General features: G+C 41.6%; 1 protein-coding gene across 1 annotated transcript; it reads right to left on the bottom strand.

Annotated features, from left to right (window-relative positions):
- Positions 1 to 1878: 1878 nt before the first annotated feature.
- Positions 1879 to 12573, bottom strand: LOC118812778 (glycosylated lysosomal membrane protein). Its single transcript, XM_036577897.1, has 6 exons — positions 12420 to 12573; positions 9731 to 9985; positions 8109 to 8288; positions 6208 to 6426; positions 5800 to 6062; positions 1879 to 3536 (listed from the first exon to the last, which is right to left on the bottom strand). The coding sequence occupies exons 1-6, from the start codon at positions 12525 to 12527 to the stop codon at positions 3365 to 3367; spliced, it is 1197 nt and encodes a 398-aa protein (XP_036433790.1). The 5' UTR covers positions 12528 to 12573; the 3' UTR covers positions 1879 to 3364.
- Positions 12574 to 21511: the final 8938 nt, after the last annotated feature.

The following is a 21511-nucleotide window of genomic DNA, read 5'->3' as shown; positions in this document are numbered from 1 at the left end:
ATCATTATTTTAAGCTACTTTTGAAGTTTATTCATAATATATATATATATTATATTATAATATATTAAATATATGAATATATTATTGCTGCTGTCAGAGCAAAACCTCCATCTCCAAAATGGTAACTTTACAGGAGAAGGAAACTTTTAACGTAAGTCAGTGGAAACAGACGTTTTTCCAGATCATTCTGGGTCGTTTCTTTTGGTCTATTCCTTATGAAATTTACATACAATATAAAGGGCATCAGGTACTTTAAAACTGTCAAAAACGATACAAATGGAGATACGAGGTTTTGTTTTGACAGCAGTTCTATACATTTTTTATGTACAGTAATATATAGAGTGCAGATTCAAAGACTCCAACAGCAGCTCGTCAAATTTTCACTCCACCAAGAAAGTAAACTCAGTAAATTCAGCTGTTAATTGATATAATATCAGAGTTAAAGATGAAAATAGTCATTTTTATTCAGATCATCAGCAGATCATTTAAATTCATTATTACTGATTAAAGTGAAAAATCCAGGATTCTCACTGAATCTGATCTAAAAAGGAAAATGTTAGTATTTCTTCTGATTAAAACATAAAATCTTAAAAAAAAAACAAAAAAAAACATGAAACAGACGAGCAGAGATGAGGACCGGAGGTCTGATCTGGTCTGGATCAGTCCGATCATTTAGAGAAGACGTGCTTTAAACTGCAGTCCATCGTTTTCTCTCTGACTGAATCAAACAGGCAGATTTTAAACTCATTAACGCCTGATAATCGTGTTTATCTGCTCCACTCAGCTCCACTGCAGAGCTGTCTGAGGTCCAGACATCTCCGCAGAACTCTGTGGAACTCTGCAGAACCCTGCAGAGTCCAGGTTAACACACTTCAGTGCAAAAGTGTTGAATAGACAATCACTCACAGTGACCTCCAGCAGGAGGAGGGCCAGAACAATAACACAATAACAACAACAAAACAGTCACCCAAACCCACCCAGTCAGAACCGTGCACGGATCAGAACCCAAACCTGCCATCGATCATAATCGCTATAAAAGCTGAATCACTGGAAAAAGGAGGAGCTGAAACGCCCTGAACTGTCAGTGTTAATGCAGAAAGACTTCACTGTAGATCATTTGGACCGTTTATTATAGTCCATTCATCATGAAATCTTAATATAATATAGAGGACAGCGGCATTTTCATATTCTAATATATACTCTATATGAACACTCCTGTGCAAAGGTTTAGACACCCCCATCAAATTCCATGCTGTTGACTGTAACACATTAACACGTCCTCTACGGAGACACACTGCTGCACATTTTAATACACAGTTACTGTTTATTTACTGAATTTAAAAATAATAAACTCAACTCAAAAATAATAATTAATACTGTTTATTTACTGAACTTAAAAAAATGTACAAGATATTTTCCCTCAGTATATCAAACTCATTAAACTCCCCAAATGCATGGAAAATGTGCATTAAAATGGGCAGAAGAGGATTCTCTTTAGGGCACGTGTGTCAGGATCCAGTCCTCACAGGACAAACTCTGCAGACTTCATCTCACGGCCTCATTAAACACTCCTGATTCAGCTCATCAGGTAAGCAAGGCCTTGAACTGAGTTCAGAGTGGTAGATGAGGGTAAAGGCTGATCTCCACAGCACTTTGGCCCACAAGGTCCCCAGTTTGACATGCCTGAGCTAAAGAATATGAAAATTATATATATATATATATAAAAATAAAAGAATACATATATATATGGCTGCTATCGGAAAAAACATCACTATTTTTATTTTTTTTCAGTTTTGACGTAATTTGAAAATGCCTGTTGTTCTTTTGAACATACCTGTTTTTACATTGTGTGTAAATTTCATGATGAATGGACCAAAAGAAACGGCCCAAAAAGTCTGGTTCCACTGACTCACATTAAAAGTTGTAATGTTTTTTCCTTCTCCTGTAAAGTTACCATTTTGGAGAGTCGAGGTTTTGTTCCGACAGCAGCGATAACCAGTGTAAATGGTGGCTAAGGTTTTGAAATTTTTAAAAAGTGAAAAATAAATTAAAAATGGAGATACAAGTGTTTGTTGACTGTATGAAAAACTCTGGTAATTATTCCTGATGGCAGGTTTGACTGTGACAGAAAGCTAAATAGAAAGAAAACAACAACAAGAAGTCTGACTGTGATATAAACACAAATTAAAGTCTGTGTTGGCAAAAAAAAACTCTGTTCTCCGTTAAAGGCGTGATTACAGTCTTAATAAGGAGCCAGAGAAGGAAATACATCAGTGAAAACACCACGGAGTCTCTGTGGGAGATTTCAGTGCAGTGCAGCTCTAATGTACCGCAGTGAGAACAGATGAAGACCTTCTCTCTTCTTTTGGATTGTCCCCAAAAAAACGTACGAATGTTGATTAAAAACATCTCACTGTACAAATTACACTCAGCAGAGGAATTAAGATCTGTAGGAGTTTAGTTTTACAAGCGTCTGCTTCAGAAAAGAGGTGAAGGCATTACACACCGAACACGCCGCAATTAAACGACACAAAGACAAATATTCTGACAATTTTACATCAAAACGTCTGTATTTTAGGAAACACGTGCAGAATTTCAAACAGGAAACGGGTGAACTGTGTCTTTCGAGAAGCGAAAGCAGAACAGAGAGTTTCTCCGCCTCATTCAGGAGCTGAAACCATATAAGCTCTTTACTTTCAGCTCTGAGCTCCGCAACTCGGTCTGGGCTGATTTTGGAGATGCAGCTTCACACAAGACGAAGCTCAAACAGATCCCGTGACTCCTCACAGATCAATCAAGTGGACACGCTGGGATACTGTCCACTTAGGAAAAGTGAAAGTAGTGTGAGGAGCTTCATCGCTTCATTCAGGAGCTGAAACGTTGAGTTTTATACCTTTAACATGTTTGTAGCTCAGTTTCAGCTGATTTTGGAGATTCTGGTGTTTCTAATGTCTGCAAAAAAGCTCCAGCTGACGATTTGTCATCTTGGTTGTTGCCATGTCAACAGCAGAGACGGCCATGATCGGTCAAATTTGCAAAAAGTGCATAGAGAGCGAATGAAACGATGTCCTGATTTGGTGTACGAGATATAATAATCAGCGTTCGGTGTGTAACGAGCTCAGTGACCGGCTAACTGACCGATCCACAATCTGCAGCAGCTATGATAGGTGTTTGTGGGCGAAGCCTGGAAAGGTAAACAAAAGGCAGCAGGTGGAGCTCATTAGCTCATCCATCAGTTGGATAAAAGGTCAGTTCTGATTGGCTGCCTGCCCCGACTGACCCACCTGACCTCGTACAGTGTATGAACAGTGTAACTGCTCATAGGTGAGTGCGCAAATGTGGGCGGGGCCTGAGTCATACAGTCTCAGTTGATTGGCTGGTAGCCCAGTTGTTGGTCCTTTCTTTTCCGGATGCAGACGTAAACCCCGCCCACCACAATGAGGGCGAGAGGTGTGCAGAGTCCGACAGCCATGATGCCGATCACCAGCGGAGAGAAGGAATCTGACGGAGGAGCGCCCATACCGATCAATACAGTCCTGCAGAGAGAGAGAGAGAGACAGACAGACAGACAGACAGACAGAGAGCCAGACAGACAGAGAGAGAGAGAGAGAGAGAGATATGGATTATTACACTGAACCAAATACAGTTTTACACTGTTTAATACATACAGAATTATGTAAGTGACCAAAATAAGTGTTAAACAAATCTAAACTTCTGTTTATCTTCTATCTGCACGTCACTAACAGAACAAACCCTCAGATCTCCTAAACAGAACCTTCACAGGAGAACATTAGTGAGGTGTCTCCTTTACGTCCTAGACAGCAGCTCGTTACACCCTAATGATCATCCACTCACAGCTGGAGCGCTAATCAGTCTGTTCAGTAAATATCAAACAGGGCAGTGGAATCAACAGGTGGAATTTATCTTGTTCCCCCAAAAACACCTACCATGTATTTGCCTGTAACTCTAAATCAGTGTGAAAAGGCCACAGGGCTCCACAGTCGCCCCCTCTGGCACAAACGAAAACTGCACTAGATATACTGAACATGTTATTACGGGGCACCGCTGCTGACACCCCTTATTAATGAAAGTAAAGAGTGTCCACAACTTACTAAGGCATGAAAACAGGCTATGATTAGTAAGGCAGAAGAACGAGATAACTAAGCTATAGCTACAAAGACGTGGGAAAGAGATAATTAAGTCAAAGCCATGGTTTAGAGTCATAAGAATGAGATCATGAAGTTACAGCCATGACTTTGTAAGTTGTGAGAATGAGTTAAAGTAAAAGCTAATAGATAATAGATAATTATTTATAGCCACAATTTAGTAGAGTAAGGGCCATGAAATCATAGCCATGACTTAGTAAGCTGTGGGAATGAGATAACTGGGAAACAGTTATGATTATAGCTGGTCAGTCATGGAAATGAGATAATTAAGACTTTACTAAACTTTGGCCACTTTAGTTTTATTACCAAAGGGATGTTATGACCAGAGCTCCATACAGAACTGTACAATATCTGTGGTTTAGAATAATATTTGATATCAGATAATTCTGTCCAAATACACTGATATTGCAAAAATAGCATACATGCATATCAATTTCACTATTTATCTATTCAAGTCTTGCGTTTCATTTCGGTGTCCATGTTAAGTGGTCAGCGCTTTCACACAGGCTCTGAAGCACTGAAGTGCAGCCGTGTTTAGAGAATAGACCCAGCACCGATTTTCCCATGTCCCTGCACACGTTACATAGTTAAATACACTGAAATAAGCCATGAAAATCAATGAAAATTAAATAGAAAACCATATACAAACTTTAAAAAGCTGTTTTTTTTATTTAAATTTCATTCATGACGAAAAACAACATTCCGTACTGCAGACTGATTTCCCGGTTGGTCTACCAGGCTTGAAACTTTTGCCTAATCGGAAGTCAGAATGGTGTTGAGGATAAACAATCATATCGTGCCCTTTTATAAATGATGGAGTGACTGATGGGACCGTCTGTCCTTCTGGAAACAGGAATGTCTGTATGACTTTCTCACTGCTCTGCAGCTCAAACGCTGTATGAATGAAAGGCCAGTGTGTTCCAGCTGTAGTGCTGACGCTGCCGCATCACTCACACCATGAAGAAGCAATAAATGTTAATTAGGCCTAAGACCTAACTTGTCACTGCTGTCCGAGATATCAACAAACTTCACACTGCCTGATAAACCACAGAGTCTGTGGTACTGAATGTAATATATCTCTGTGAAATCCCGGACTTCATCTGTACTCCTCTGCTCATTAGAGCCCAGTGTATACAGATCATCGTTCAGCCACTCTGTTTTTCAAGTGGTGCAACTTTAAAGCTGTTTTGGTGCTGAATTTGAGGACATTGACCACCTGATGACTTAATAGATCACTCACAGTCACTGCACTGCAAAAAAATTAAATCTTGTTAAGTGATCTTAAATCTGGCCAATATATCTAGGATTTCTCATGTTGACATTGTTGTAAACTTTTAAGACTATTTAACTGATTTCCAGACGTTTTACTTGTTTTAACTTATTTTATTAAGTGAATGTCTCACTATGCTGACAGATCATTTCAGGCCAATTTCAAATTATCAGCCAATTCAATACACAAATAATTACACTTGATAAAATTACTTAACACAAGTAAAACATCTGGAAATCAGTTAAATAATCTTATAACATCTTAGTATCTGAACCTTATAATACGTGTAATGTGGTGCAGCGTGTTAAGAGAAGGAGGACACTATGAGGCCGAAGTTCAGGAGGGTTTATGGTGGTCACTCACCAGCTGAGGAACTTCGTGGAGCCGTAGAAGGGGTCTTCAGCCATGCTGAAGCTGATGTTGATGCCACTGGTGACGGGATTGTGGGTGAAATAAGCTGAAATGAGTCCTGATGGAGGCGGCTGAGCGAGAGGGATGGGCTGGGAGTTTCTGCACGGCGTTGCGTCCTCCAGCATCGGCACAGGCTTACGGTACGCTATCGGTTTCCACTGCGCAAAACCCCTCACAGAGCTGGAGTTCATAGGGGACGAGACCCACTGAGATACCTGAGAGAGAGAGAGAGAGAGAGAGAGAAAGAGAGAGAGAGAGAGAGCTCTACTGAATATCATACCCCATGTATCAGGGCCAAGCGCTGCCCTATCAAAGGCGACGTGGTGAATTCACCTCCACCCAGCAGCTCCTCCTTCATACCTGGAATATGGAGGGCGTGTACTCGTCGTCGATGAACCGCTGAACGTCCACTCTGTCCTGAAACCCCGCCTCGCTCACTGTCTGGAGCTCCAGAGAGAAGCGCGATTGGTTGGCCCGCGGTGTCACACCCTCCAACCACACGCGCAGCTGGGAGGAGTTAGCACTGTGGAGGAGGCTCGGCCACGCCTCCTCACGACCCTCCGACTCATAGGCTGAAAACTGAGAGAACATCAGGAGTGAGACTGATTAGCCTGACAACGATTAGCATATGGTTAACCCTTTTGTCGCCAAATGAAGGCTAAAGCAGAGAGCTGACAGCAGGTTTACAGTGATCTGGCTGTGTGTTTGGGCTGTATTTCTGGGTTGGGGGATGTCAGAGCTGGTTCCTCTCACTCTGGCTAGTGATGCAGGTTCCTCTGAGAGCTCTGATGTGAATCATGTCGCTATTTTTAACCCTTTGTTATAATATGAAGGCTAAAAGCAGAGATGTAGTATAACAGTAGCGAGTGGGTTTGGGTGATTTTGGAGCTGATCTCTGGCTGATGGACGGTCACAGGTGGATGAGATCACTCTGGATGGTGAGGCAGAGTCTGACGATGATCTGATGTGTGAATCATGTCGGTGTTTTAAGCCTTTGTTGGAATATGAAGGTCAAAAAGCAGAGCAATAATATCAGGATGTTGGGTGATTTTCCAAGTCGAATTACTGACTGATGCTGTCGTCACAGCTCGATGATGCTCGATCATGCTAACTAGTTAGGGGCGGGTCTGCTGAATGTCCTGATATGTGGATCATGTCTGTAGCTTAAACCGTTTTGAAGTTATGACTAGAAGTGACCCACCGTTTTGCCCCAGGGTTCACTGAATACTCTTAGCTTACTTTGAGAGCTTAAATTAGGTTTTTTATGAGAATAGCGTAAATATGTAGAGACCATATTACTCCAGTCCTCGCTTCACTTCATTGGCTACCTGTCCAGTTCAGGATACAGTTAAAAGTGCTTTTATTTGTTTTAAAAGCACTTAAGGGTCAGGCCCCCTCGTATGTCGGCAGGATGCTCACTCCTCCACCACACAGCAGGTTTGAGAACCTGCTGGCTGTTCCTATATGGGCTCGTTTGAAGCTTAAAGGTGATTATGCATTTTCAGTCTATGCGCCGAGACTCTGCAACATTCTACCTCCCACTATCTGCCACCTTCAATCGCTGTTTTCAAATCAAGACTAAAAACACATTTATACTAACTCGCACCTGAATAGTGAGGGGCTGTGCTAATTATACATGTTTCAGTTTGTGTTTTGCATCATTTTTACTCATCATTTAATTTTATCTTATTTTACTCCTTTTTATTCATTTTTCTTCCTTTTCTTTGTAACTTTTATGTTTTATGTTTTCATACTTCTTGTTTATGTGTGTGCTGATTTGATTTACAGCACTTTGGTCGACGCAAGTTCTTTTAAGAGTGCTTTATAAATAAAATGTATTTATTACATACGTACTTTTCTCTATAAGGATGCACAAAAGCATGTTAGCATAGCTACAGACCTCTGTGGTCACGTCGTCACTCTGTAGTCACATCTGGAAACAAAAAGGCCTGAATTTTGTCCATTGTGACAGATAATGTGTCATACAGTTAGCACCATGCTAAATGGTGATGCTAATAAATTTTCTTTACTTGTTACGTACATTAGCCTAGTAGCTCCAGCGCAAAACTAAAGCAGTACACCTTGTGTGGTTAACACGATCTAATGATCTCTATACATTGTTAACTGGCTACTAAGCTATTAGCCTATGTGAAGTGCTAACTTTAGTTTTATAGGAAAACAATGTTAATTCCCTTAGCAACAGCACAATCCACTCAAAAAGAGAGGAAAAAAAAATTAGCAGTGTGAAGAATTTCACCCACATCCAGACAGAAGGAGACATTGCTGAAGCTGGAGCTACTGTCCTTCCCACAGAGCAGGGCTGTATGGAGAGTGTAGTCCACGGTGCTGTTCAGGTCACTCCAGATGAAGTCCTTAAGATCATAAGGAGGCAGGAAGTCCTGAGGCTCTGCAGTGTTGTTTACGTCATCATACTCCCACAGCTGAAAGAGACAGAAACACCCCATCAGTCTTTCTCACATCTGAATGTGTTCAGGGCGTGCCTCAGGGATCAATTCCTGGCCCCTCTTTTTTTGTAATATACATATTAATCCCATAGTCAAATGTCCCCAAGAAGGAACCACAGGGATCAATTCTTGGCTGTTTCATTTTTTAAATCATGTTGCTTCTCTGCAAAATCATATTCTGCCCAGTTGTGCAAGAGGTCCCTCAGGGATCAATTCTTGGCCCCCTGCTCTTTGTAATGTACGTATTACACCTTAGCCAAATCATTCACTTTTCTGTTGCCTAAGATGTACAACACATGCTACATCTTACCCAAATCATCTATTAAACCTACTAAAGGAGTCCCTCTGGGATCAATTATTGGACCTTTTTTAATTTACCTTGTCCCGAAGAACTTCTTGCTTCCTTGTTGCTCAGATGCTCCTCTTCTTAGCTCTGCTATCTTTCATGTCCTCTTTATTTTCAGATGTTTATGTTCTTTTTTGAGCTAGTGTTTGTACAACAAAGCCAAAAATTAAGGTTTTTTTCTAGTTTTTGTATTTTTTACAGTACTGCTATAGACTCAGGAATTAGAAAAGTTCCTTGTGGCTACCAAAGTAGAAACTTACAAAAAGCCTCTTCAGGTTTCAGAGAACATGTGCAGTCTGAATTGTTACGGTCTTCTGCAAACAATGACAGTTTTGGAGGAGAGTTTTTGGAGCCTGTTTTTGAGGTTTAAGGACTGGCCTTCATCTGTTACATGAGCAGTAGCATGTGGGAATGTCTTGCCTTGCCTTGCCTACTTTTTAGGCAAATCTCCCACAGATGCTGTTGCCCCAGGGGTGCTTCAGGGGTCAATTCTCAGACACCTACTCTTTTTAATTAACATGTTTCCTCCTTAGCTAAATCATCATCTGCCTTATATTGCAAGATGTACCTCAGGGATCAGTTTTTGGGCCCATTCTGTTTTGTAATAATGTTACACTGTAGCCAAATCATCTGCAGCCATGATCTTAGACTTCATGTCTATGCTAATGGTTGGAATACCATCACTTTTTTCTATTTATGTGCTCTCTTTAGGACCATGTTGGTAGGAAGAGCATAATTTCTAGTAGATTCCATACGTGATATTTCAGCTAAGATATCGCAGTCAGGAAGAAAAGCTGAAGAAGGCAATGCTGTGTTTACAATTTACCATTAAAAAAAATGCAGAACTGGAGCTAAACAGCGATGGTAAGTGACCGATGGCGGCATGCAGCCGTGCGAGGTTGCTAGGGTAACAGCAACCCCTGAAAATTTATGATTATCAAAGAAGGGCTTTGGTGGTCTTTATTATTTATTTTAAGATCACTTGAATGACGACCTTACATTTTTACAACCTTTAAACCGGAAAGAAAGAATTTCTTTCACATTTTAGTGAACAGCGGTAAGTGAGACCCACCCTGGTGAACACCAGAGCTCTGCTGTACTGCACGCTGCTCTCCGGCACCACCCGCAGGCTGCCGAAGGTGGGCCAGTCCACCTGAACCGAGGACTCTGTGGAGTTGGTGTGGACCAGCAGCACTGCAGGAGCTCCTTTACTGCAGAGAAAGAAGTGCAGGGTGTCGTTATCACCCAGCGCCCGCACATGCAGCAGGTCGAACTCAGGGGGCGCTGCATTGGACAGATTCAGGCCAGGGTTCAACTCCAGAGTCACCTGAGGGGCATAAAGATCACATCTGGTCATTCAGTCCAAAACAGTGAATCAGCCGTAGTTTATTTTGTCTGTTTCACGTTAGTGTTTGAGTTCAACTTGTTTGTATATTAAAAGCGATAATTTAGCCTCAGGCACCATTTAAGGTGGAACGGAACAATTAGAACAAAAAGCTGGTGAATGAGAAGCTTCAGCCTTGTAAAAAGTCGAACGTTGAGAGACGTTTTACAAGAAACTGTTCTACTTTTGGAAAAGTTTCCTGCTGGAGATGTGAGAAAAGCAGCTATAGCAGAGCTACAGCTTAAAGCAGAGCCAAGTCTGTGTTTTTGTTTATATTATATTTTTATCCTATATCAGTACATCAGCACATACTGAGACACATTTACAGACAAGATGGTGAAATAGACTCAGTGTTGTGGCTCCCAAGGTGGTTTGATTTTTGTTTAAATGACAAAATGGCTCTTCTTAACATCTGAGTTGCGACCGCTGGTCTACGCATAGTCAATCAGCCGAGACATGTTTAGTGTTTTAAGTTTTTAAGATTTTATATTAAATTTCTATTAGATTTAGCCTGATAAAAAAAAGAAATAATAATAGAGTTAGCTTGGAATAAAAGTATAAAAGTGACTACATGTAGGACCCGAAGACTCACCGCACATCTCATACTAATCAGACCAATCAGAAGAGGCCTTTCACAGTACAGCACTGGATCAGAGGAGGAGGAGAAGAGGTTAAACTATATTAACCTTAGGAGGTTTTAAGTCCAGTAGAAAAGCAGAAGTGAGTCTCGGACTAAGAGCCTCTCCAGCAGCTTCACTTCCCTCAAACTGCAGCCGAATGACCTGAATATCTGCAAGACGACTCTGTTAAAACTCTTCTAAACCTCCTTTAAGTACTCTGAAATTCTTTTAAACCCGTTTTAAATACTGTAAAACCTATTTTGAAAACCTCTATTAAAAACTGAAAAACTCTTTTAAATACTCTAAAACTCTTCAAAACCTCTTTTGAAAAACTCCTTAAAACGCTTTAAAACTCTAAAACTCTTTAAAAACAATTTTAAAAGAGCTTTTATAAACTCTGAAACCTCTTCCAAAAACTCTTTGAAACCCCTTTTAAACAGCTTTTAAACTCAAATTCTTTAAAACCTCTTTTGAAACCCCTTTTGAAACTATGAAACGATTTAAAAACTCTTTCAAAAGCTCTTTAAAAAAAACTCTTCAAACCCCTTTTAAAACCATTTAAAACCTGTTTTTAACATCTTTCAAAAACTCTTTTCCAGATGGACAGAGAATGTGCTGTATATGGTTCTATATAGAACCCTTTTTGAACTTGGTTTGTATACAGCACCAAAAAAGGTTCTGCTACTGTTATGATATCAAGCGTGTAACAACAGAAGAACCCTTTTTGGTACTATAAAGAATCCTCTGCTTGCCTAAATGGTTCTCTGCATGGTGAAATGGTTCTTCAGATTGATGGAGAATGTCCTGTATAGCACCAAAAATGTTCTGCTACTGTGATGATGTTAAGCTTGGAACAATAGAAGAACCCTTTTGGGTGCTATAAAGAACCATAAACAGCACATTCTCCTTCAATTTGAAGAACCATATCAGCATGCAAAGAATCTTTTAAGCACTGATTTTAAATAGAACCATCACCTTTTATACAGAACCATTTTCAAAAAGGTTCTAAATAGAACCATGTACAACATATTCTCCATCAATCTGAAGAACCTTATCTCCCTCCATACAGATAACTATTTGAGCACTGATTTTAAATAGAACCATCACCTTTATTAAAGAACGCTTGAATAAGCATCTTTTTAAAGAGTGTATACAGAACCATTTTCAAAAGGTTCCATATTGAACCGTGTAGAACATATTCTCAATCAATCCAAAGAACCATTTGAGCATGAAATGGTTCTATATAGAACTCTTGGTTCTAAACACAACCATCCCCTTTACTAAAGAACCCTTGAAGGAACCATCTGTTTGTAGAGTGTAAAACTGTTAAAGACTTTTATGTTGAAGTGTTTAAAAGATCACATCATAACTAACATCACAGGAACGATTAATTACAAATTAGCCCAGATTAAAAATGAATATTGATAAATAACCCGGTTTAAATGTGAGCGGGTTTAAATAGGAACAGAGGATGATCATTATATTTACTGTAATATTTAACTCGGGTTCCGGTTTGTTTTGGTGGTTCTAAGCTCGTCCCTCTCCGCACAAACCAGGTCAGACTCTAGTTCGAATTTTCCAGTTCCACCTTAAATGGCGCAGTAGTCTCATTACAGCTTCTGAGGGGTTATAGTAACTGCTGCACCATTTAAGGTGGAACGGGGAAATTAAAAGAAGAAGCCGGAGAGTGAGAAACTGAACCTCAGCTCCGCTTCAAACACAGCACATTCAGACAAACAGAACCGTTTAAACCTCACCTTCCGTCGGAAAGAGACTCCATTTCCCATAAATCCACTCACACAGACTAAAATACACAATAAAACACCAATTACACTAATTAAACTCAGAGCTTTAGCGCCCGACATCGCTGCGCTCCTGCACCAGCACACACACTAACACAGTCAGCTGACAAAATAAGAGTCACCCGAACAACAAACACGGACTCATATAACACTGAGATACAGTCAGCTGACCTGACAAAATAAGAGTCACCAGCACAACAACAGCGGACTCAGACATCACTGAGATACAGTCAGCTGACTTGCCTAAATAAAAGTCACTACTTACATACAACAACAGACTCCGATACAGGTTATCCCTTTGATTCAGTCAGCTGATCTTTCAAAATAAAAGTCACGACATAAACACGAACGCTGAGTGATGTATTAGATTTCACTGTGTACCACAGCGGCTGAGTGAGTCCATCAACTGACCTGTCAAAATGAAAGTCACCATAAAAAACAAATGGCTACTGAGTGCTGATTGGTTAGTGTTACTGCTACTGAGTGCTGATTGGTTAGCATTACAGTTACTGAGCGCTGATTGGTTAGCGTTAATGCTACTGAGCGCTGATTGGTTAGCGTTACTGCTACTGAGTGCTGATTGGTTAGCATTACTGCTACTGAGAGCTGATTGGTTAGCATTACTGCTACTGAGCGTTGATTGGTTAGCATTACTGCTACTGAGCACTGATTGGTTAACATTACTGCTACTGAGCGCTGATTGGTTAGCATTACTGCTACTGCTGATTGGTTAGCGTTACTGCTACTGAGTGCTGATTGGTTAGTATTACTGCTACTGAGTGCTGATTGGTTAGTATTACTGCTACTGAGTGCTGATTGGTTAGCGTTACTGCTACTGAGTGCTGATTGGTTAACGTTACTGCTACTGAGTGCTGACTGGTTAGCATTATTGCTACTGAGCGCTGATTGGTTAGTATTACTGCTACTGAGTGCTGATTGGTTAGTATTACTGCTACTGAGTGCTGATTGGTTAGCATTACTGCTACTGAGTGCTGATTGGTTAGCATTATTGCTACTGAGCGCTGATTGGTTAGTATTACTGCTACTGAGAGCTGATTGGTTAGTGTTACTGCTACTGAGGGCTGATTGGTTAGCGTTACTGCTACTGAGAGCTGATTGGTTAGCGTTACTGCTACTGAGGGCTGATTGGTTAGCGTTACTGCTACTGAGCGCTGATTGGTTAGCGTTACTGCTACTGAGTGCTGATTGGTAGTGTTACTGCTACTGCTGATTGGTTAGCGTTACTGCTACTGAGTGCTGATTGGTTAGTATTACTGCTACTGAGTGCTGATTGGTTAGCGTTACTGCTACTGAGTGCTGATTGGTTAACGTTACTGCTACTGAGTGCTGACTGGTTAGCATTATTGCTACTGAGCACTGATTGGTTAGTATTACTGCTACTGAGTGCTGATTGGTTAACGTTACTGCTACTGAGTGCTGACTGGTTAGCGTTACTGCTACTGAGCGCTGATTGGTTAGCGTTACTGCTACTGAGTGCTGATTGGTTAGTGTTACTGCTACTGAGTGCTGATTGGTTAGTGTTACTGCTACTGAGTGCTGATTGGTTAACGTTACTGCTACTGAGTGCTGATTGGTAGTGTTACTGCTACTGAGCGCTGATTGGTCAGTGTTACTGCTACTGAGTGCTGATTGGTTAGCATTACTGCTACTGAGTGCTGATTGGTTAGTGTTACTGCTACTGAGGGCTGATTGGTTAGCGTTACTGCTACTGAGCGCTGATTGGTTAGCGTTACTGCTACTGAGCGCTGATTGGTTAGCATTACTGCTACTGAGCGCTGATTGGTTAGCATTACTGCTACTGAGCGCTGATTGGTAGCGTTACTGCTACTGAGTGCTGATTGGTTAGTGTTACTGCTACTGAGTGCTGATTGGTCAGTGTTACTGCTACTGAGTGCTGATTGGTTAGTGTTACTGCTACTGAGTGCTGATTGGTAGTGTTACTGCTACTGAGTGCTGATTGGTTAGTGTTACTGCTACTGAGCGCTGATTGGTCAGTGTTACTGCTACTGAGTGCTGATTGGTTAGCATTACTGCTACTGAGCGTTGATTGGTTAGCATTACTGCTACTGAGCGCTGATTGGTTAACATTACTGCTACTGAGCGCTGATTGGTTAGCATTACTGCTACTGAGAGCTGATTGGTTAGCATTACTGCTACTGCTGATTGGTTAGCGTTACTGCTACTGAGAGCTGATTGGTTAGTGTTACTGCTACTGAGTGCTGATTGGTTAGCGTTACTGCTACTGAGTGCTGATTGGTTAACGTTACTGCTACTGAGTGCTGACTGGTTAGCATTACTGCTACTGAGTGCTGATTGGTTAGTGTTACTGCTACTGAGCGCTGATTGGTCAGTGTTACTGCTACTGAGTGCTGATTGGTTAGCATTACTGCTACTGAGCGTTGATTGGTTAGCATTACTGCTACTGAGCGCTGATTGGTTAGCATTACTGCTACTGAGAGCTGATTGGTTAGCGTTACTGCTACTGAGCGCTGATTGGTTAGCGTTACTGCTACTGAGTGCTGATTGGTTAGTATTACTGCTACTGAGAGCTGATTGGTTAGCATTACTGCTACTGCTGATTGGTTAGCGTTACTGCTACTGAGTGCTGATTGGTTAGCATTACTGCTACTGAGAGCTGATTGGTTAGCATTACTGCTACTGCTGATTGGTTAGCGTTACTGCTACTGAGTGCTGATTGGTTAGCGTTACTGCTACTGAGTGCTGATTGGTTAGCGTTACTGCTACTGAGTGCTGATTGGTTAGCATTACTGCTACTGAGCGCTGATTGGTTAGTATTACTGCTACTGAGTGCTGATTGGTTAGCATTACTGCTACTGAGTGCTGATTGGTTAGTATTACTGCTACTGAGGGCTGACTGGTTAGCGTTACTGCTACTGAGCGCTGATTGGTTAGTATTACTGCTACTGAGAGCTGATTGGTTAGTGTTACTGCTACTGAGGGCTGATTGGTTAGTATTACTGCTACTGAGTGCTGATTGGTTAGCGTTACTGCTACTGAGTGCTGATTGGTTAACGTTACTGCTACTGAGTGCTGACTGGTTAGCATTATTGCTACTGAGCGCTGATTGGTTAGTATTACTGCTACTGAGTGCTGATTGGTTAGTATTACTGCTACTGAGTGCTGATTGGTTAACGTTACTGCTACTGAGTGCTGACTGGTTAGCATTATTGCTACTGAGCGCTGATTGGTTAGTGTTACTGCTACTGAGGGCTGATTGGTTAGCGTTACTGCTACTGAGAGCTGATTGGTTAGTATTACTGCTACTGAGGGCTGATTGGTTAGCATTACTGCTACTGAGCGCTGATTGGTTAACGTTACTGCTACTGAGCACTGATTGGTTAGCATTACTGCTACTGAGCGCTGATTGGTAGTGTTACTGCTACTGAGTGCTGATTGGTTAGTGTTACTGCTACTGAGAGCTGATTGGTCAGTGTTACTGCTACTGAGTGCTGATTGGTTAACATTACTGCTACTGAGAGCTGATTGGTTAGCATTACTGCTACTGAGCGCTGATTGGTTAACATTACTGCTACTGAGTGCTGATTGGTTAGCGTTACTGCTACTGAGTGCTGATTGGTAGTGTTACTGCTACTGAGCGCTGATTGGTTAACATTACTGCTACTGAGCATTGATTGGTTAGTGTTACTGCTACTGAGTCCTGATTGGTTAGTGTTACTGCTACTGAGTGCTGATTGGTTAATATTATTGCTACTCAGCGCTGATTGAGGAGTGATGGGAGCCGTGGATGGATGTCATATCCGTGTTAGAGCCCTGGGAGAGCGAGACTCTGGGTGCTGCCAAAATCAGGAGCTCTTCACCTCTATCCATATCCAGGCTGTGTGAGACCCCCAGGCCAGATTTCTAGGTGAGTACACTGGATTTCCTGGTTCTGTATACGACTCTATGGTCCTGAAACACAGTCCCTGTTATTGCCTTGGGCTCCACCCCCCTGCTGGCGCTCTTCTTCTGGGAGATGGAGGGTATCCCTGCCTTGAGAGGCCGTGTGCCAACAGTAGCTGCTTCATGCCTGTTTACCTTTTTACCTTTAAATGCCCGGAGGTACTGTTTCAGCCGTTCACTGGTCTATATTAGTTCTTGTCAGATCTGTTACTGTCTGTTTCGTTCACTTCATCCTACTGTAAACACTTCTTCCTAGTTCTGTTCCCATTTTTCTCAAATAATGTTTTAAACTTAATCATTTCAGATGTTACTAACTGATTAATATTGGCCCACTGTATATTTTAGTGTCTCCTGGACTCTTTCAGTGTGTTATAATAAAGAATAAATAAAATTATTAAATAAAATAAATAAAATAACTGAAAACTTTTTGATCTCTACAGTATTGTTTGCAGAGAAAAGACATTTCTGATTACATGAATCAAAATAAGACTATCAGGATCATTTAAAAGCTGTTTATTTCATTTTGTCTGTTAGTTTTTAATAGTGAGAAGTGGCGCTGATCTCCTCCTCCAGTAGCTCTAAAACGTCCTCTAAAAAGCCCCTCTTCCTCAGGCGGTGCCTTTATAAAGGGTTGGTTCTCTGCTTTGACCCTGATGTCAGTCCCACAGAGTGTACGACCACAAATCCACAAAGTATTTAAATACAACATCCTACAAAAAACACAACAACTGTTTTTAAACCTGAAGAACGAGTATGCTAACCCCCTTTAGCATGCTAGCTAAGCTAAAGTTGGCTTCCCGTAACGATAGCTGCTTATAAAGGCAGTAGTGTTTAGCTACATAAGCTAGCTGGCTAAGTTTAGGCAAGTTTCAACTTCAGTCAAACTACAAACATAAACATGATAAATATGACACGCAAACGCATCAGACAACTGAAAAAACAGCAGAGAAAACAGGTTCGACCTTCGACGAGAAGGCGGCTTACATCTGTTAACGCAGTCTCCAATTAGCAAAATTTGTCTGGGCCACACCCATGGTTTGTTCTGGCCCGGTATACGGCTGGGTCCTTGGCCCAGATCTGGCCCCCACACTGTAAAGTGAGTAGAACTAAAGGATATGGCCCAAATCTGGCCCGAGTACATTGGTGGTCCACAAATTTATCCCACAAATGTAGACACGAGACAAAATGGTATGAAGTTGTCCAGGATCTGTCCCTGTTCTGGCCCACATGCCTAACATTTACCCGGTAGCCAGCCAGCAATCACATAGGAAAGCCAGAATCGGCCCAAAACTATCCGCTGTCTTTAAACACATTAAAGAATATGAAAGCATTGTTGAACTATTTTATGTAACTGTGTGCTGATAAATCAACTGCACCTGTCTGTTTAACACAATTCATTTACAAACATACGACAGCTGTGCACACTGGAACCCATTCATTCATTTAGGACTGTGGGGCGAGCGACCCCTGGCGGCTGATCAGTCCAGAGGGAGGGGGAGGAGCTCTCCTCACTGTAAAACCTCTGTACAGGTATGCCCAACACACCTTTTGGCGCGAAAAACGTTCCTAGAACTAACAGGGAACTACTGGATAATCTTCGACTCTAAATAAGAAAAATTAATAAAAAAATGTAAGTATTAATTGTTTATTTGTCTCCAGGTTTACTAAACGTGTATTCAACGTTTGATACCGTTTTTTAGCTTGTTAGTTAAATCAGTCCAGTAATGTAACAGTAATGTTTCTAACATCGCGGGAGCTTTTCAGTGTGTAAGACTGCCAGGTTCTGCCCGAGCCGTGACCGAGATTATCCACCTCACAAAGTGACATAAACTGCCATTAGTTAGAGAAAACGCTGCGCGACCACAGTGACACAGAACTGATCTCTAATATCTGCTAAATAAATGGATAATAAAAGGCACAACAGTTCGATTTTTTATGGTCCACAGGTAACTTTTAACCTGAAGGGGTGCGTTTTTCCGGTTAAGCGTTAGCAGGGTAAAACTCACTTTCCGTATAACTACTGCAGAAGCGATATCAGAATGTTTTTGTAGCGTGTCACAGCGCTAAAGTGTACTATTATTATCTATCATGACGCGATTATTCTGTAATGTTCAGGTTTTAAAAGTAAAGCTGAACTTTTATTTTGTAGTGTGAACTCGATGGTTAGCCTAGAGGCTAATGCTAACAGTTATAGTCCCAGACTGCTGGCCTGCTAACACTGCTAGCTAGAGGCTAATGCTAACAGACTGCTAGCTACAAAACCGCCCCAGAGCCGCATCGCTGATCACAGATAAAGCGCTAGTGTTGTGCTCTGGCCCCACCGCGACCCAGTAAGATAAGCGGTTTAGATGATGATGATGATGACGATGATGATGATCATAGCGGTTTTCTGTCCGCCGCCGCTGCTGCTGTGCTACAGTACGATCTCTCCGCTGGCGTTCTAATGTTCCTAGTTATGTTCTCTGGGTTCTAAGCTTGCGTTCCTGCGAGGGAACAGTAACACAGGGTCGTGTTTGTTCGAAGCTGAGGTTCAGTGTATCGTGTTCCTGGCTAATTAGCACCTGCGGTGAGCTAGCTGACCATTAGCTACCAGAGAGCTTAGCTACAGCAGTTAGCAGTGGCTTCTACACAGCGTCGCCAGCTGAACATAAACAAGTGTGCCAAACTGACACTGTTTATAAAGGTTCTGCTTTAAAAGTAGATAAATAATTAAAATTAAAGATGTACGGAGACGTAAAGACTGATTCCAGCGAGCTGTGATAAGTAAACAGCCCACACACAGTAACAGGGCAGCTGTACTGTTTGGGAGCTACAGTACAATAACATTACAGGTACATTCTGATGTGGGTTCTGCAGGAGCTCTCTGGAGCAGATCTGAGTTTTACCAGCACAGCTCTTTGTAAAAAGGGTCCCTGATGAGGGGATGTAAACCTCCCTCATTTGGGCTAATAATGGGTTCATGATTAATTATATTCACACTATCAGATACTCAGATTAAAGCTGCACTTTCAGGCTGGAGTTATAATCACACTTTGAGAAGCACAGGAACACCGTGACTCCCTCTTTAGATCATCCGTTCACCAGGTCACTAAATCATTCCTGTGTTGACCAGCACACGCTGTGAAAATGAGGGTACCAGAGAGGGTTCTTTGTGTGATGCCTTACAAGAACCGTTTTTGCTTTCCCAAAGAACCTTTTGGTTAAATCAGTTCTTCAAAGAGCCGTTTCTGTAATTGTGAGTGTGAAGAACCTTATCAAGGCTTAAAGAACTCCACATAATTCAGAGGCTCTTAGAAGAACATTTAAACTGGTAAAGGACCTCTACATTACGGGAATGTCCTCTTTTTTAAGAGTAATCTAGTCATAGTTTTTCTGTTAAATATATTTGCATGTTTCTCGCTCTTTTCCCAAACGTAGTCTGGTTTGGCACTAACATCTGTTCTCCTTCTGAAGGTGTTTTAGCTGGAGCGTCCACTTTCTCCTGGTACTGGCTGTTAACTGTGCTGGTCAGTATTCATAACACACTGTTTAATCTACTTTATATACTCTAAAGTGAACGCTGGTGTCTGATTGATCTCTGACTGTGTTGAACTCCTTTGCAGGCAGTAATAACGACACTGCTGACCACAGAAGTCTCACAGCAACAGCCGGTGACTCTGTACTCCTCCCCTTTATAATGACAGGAAATAATGATTTAAGCGTCCAGTGGTGCTGTGGATATGACTGCATTTGTGAACTAAGCAGAGATAGTTTCTCTGTTTATCCGGCCTACAAGGGACGTGTGGTGGTCTCTGAGGAGGGTCTTTCGGAGGGGAACTTCTCCATCATCCTGAAGAACGTCACGAAGGCCGACAGCGGGATGTACAAAGTTTTCCTGAGGGTCGATGGTCAGAAAGAGTTAAGGACTGTTAAACTCTCGGTTCAGGGTAAGTTTCAGACAACACCAGCATGTAGACCAAGTGTGTTCTTAAAGGGGAACTCCACCAAACTACCCCATAACTCAGTGTGTGAGGTGTAAACAGAGAGATTCAGAGTGGTTTGGGGTGAAATGGGTCAGATGTTTTTACAGTGGTGGTGATAGGAACCAGGGGTCGCCATGACTACAGCACAAATATAGACATTTTATTTACTATCCAGAACCACCAGTGAACCTACATGAGTCTTCTGAGTTTATATGAATGTTGATGATGGAAAATAGCGGAAAATCTGAAATAATAAGTTTTCTTTGGGGACTATTTTGCCTCACAGCGCCCTGCATGTATCCCTCCACCATGAATGGAGTTTAAGTTCTCTAAACTATCATAAAACAGTGTCTCAGTCATCAGGCAGTGAATTCATAACCATTTCATGTAGGAACTTTCTGTGAGGGAGCTTTTAGAGGTGGACATCTGGTTCCTATCACCACCACTGTGGAGAGATCTGACTCAGTAAGTTTATCTAGAACGGAGCGTTTCACACCAAACCACTCTGAACGAGTCTGATTTTAACTGTTTAATAATATTGAGATGTATTATGCGTTAAAACTGTGATAGTATAAAATTATCTTTATCTCTAAAGTATTAAAAAAATCTTTGTAAGATTGTGTAAAATTATCTTTGTAAGTTTGCTTAGAAATAAATGTGTCCAGAATGGGTTCACTGTTCACTCTTATCGCCATAAGAGAACCACTTTTGGTTCCCTCTTTGGTAAAGAACCTCCACATGTATCTTCCTTTGTCTTACAGGTAAAGAAAGCCTCACAGCTGCACCTCCACCAGAAAACCAACAACATCTGACCGCTTCGTCCTCCAGCCCCACCAGCTCACCTTCTGGGGAAGCTGATACCAGTGTCACAGTTAATACATCACTTCTCCTAAGTATAATGTGAGGTTTTACACAAACAAATAAAAGTGTCTACAAAAACTGTCCATTTTATCAGCTCCACTTACTATATAGGTGCACTTTGTAGTTCTACAGTTACAGACTGTAGTCCATCTGTTTCTCTGATACTTTGTTAGCCCCCTTTTACCCTGTTCTTCAGTGGTCAGGACCCCCATGGACCCTCACAGAGCAGGTACTATTTGGGTGGTGGATCATTCTCACCACTGCAGTAACACTGGCGTGGTG

The sequence above is a fragment of the Colossoma macropomum genome, unplaced genomic scaffold, assembly GCF_904425465.1.
Source record: "Colossoma macropomum unplaced genomic scaffold, Colossoma_macropomum, whole genome shotgun sequence".
Lineage (NCBI taxonomy): Eukaryota > Metazoa > Chordata > Actinopteri > Characiformes > Serrasalmidae > Colossoma > Colossoma macropomum.
Note: the sequence above shows the minus strand (reverse complement) of the source record. Positions and strands in the feature narration are given on the sequence as shown.

Excerpts from the sequence above, each read along its gene's own strand:
- LOC118812778 (XM_036577897.1), bottom strand. The coding sequence starts at position 12,527 with ATGTCGGGCGCTAAAGCTCTGAGTTTAATTAGTGTAATTGGTGTTTTA. Across the intron at positions 8,289-9,730 it reads GAGCTCTGGTGTTCACCAGG|CTGTGGGAGTATGATGACGT; the intron begins GTGGGTCTCACT and ends TGTCTCTTTCAG. Across the intron at positions 3,537-5,799 it reads TCCACGAAGTTCCTCAGCTG|GACTGTATTGATCGGTATGG; the intron begins GTGAGTGACCAC and ends CTCTCTCTGCAG.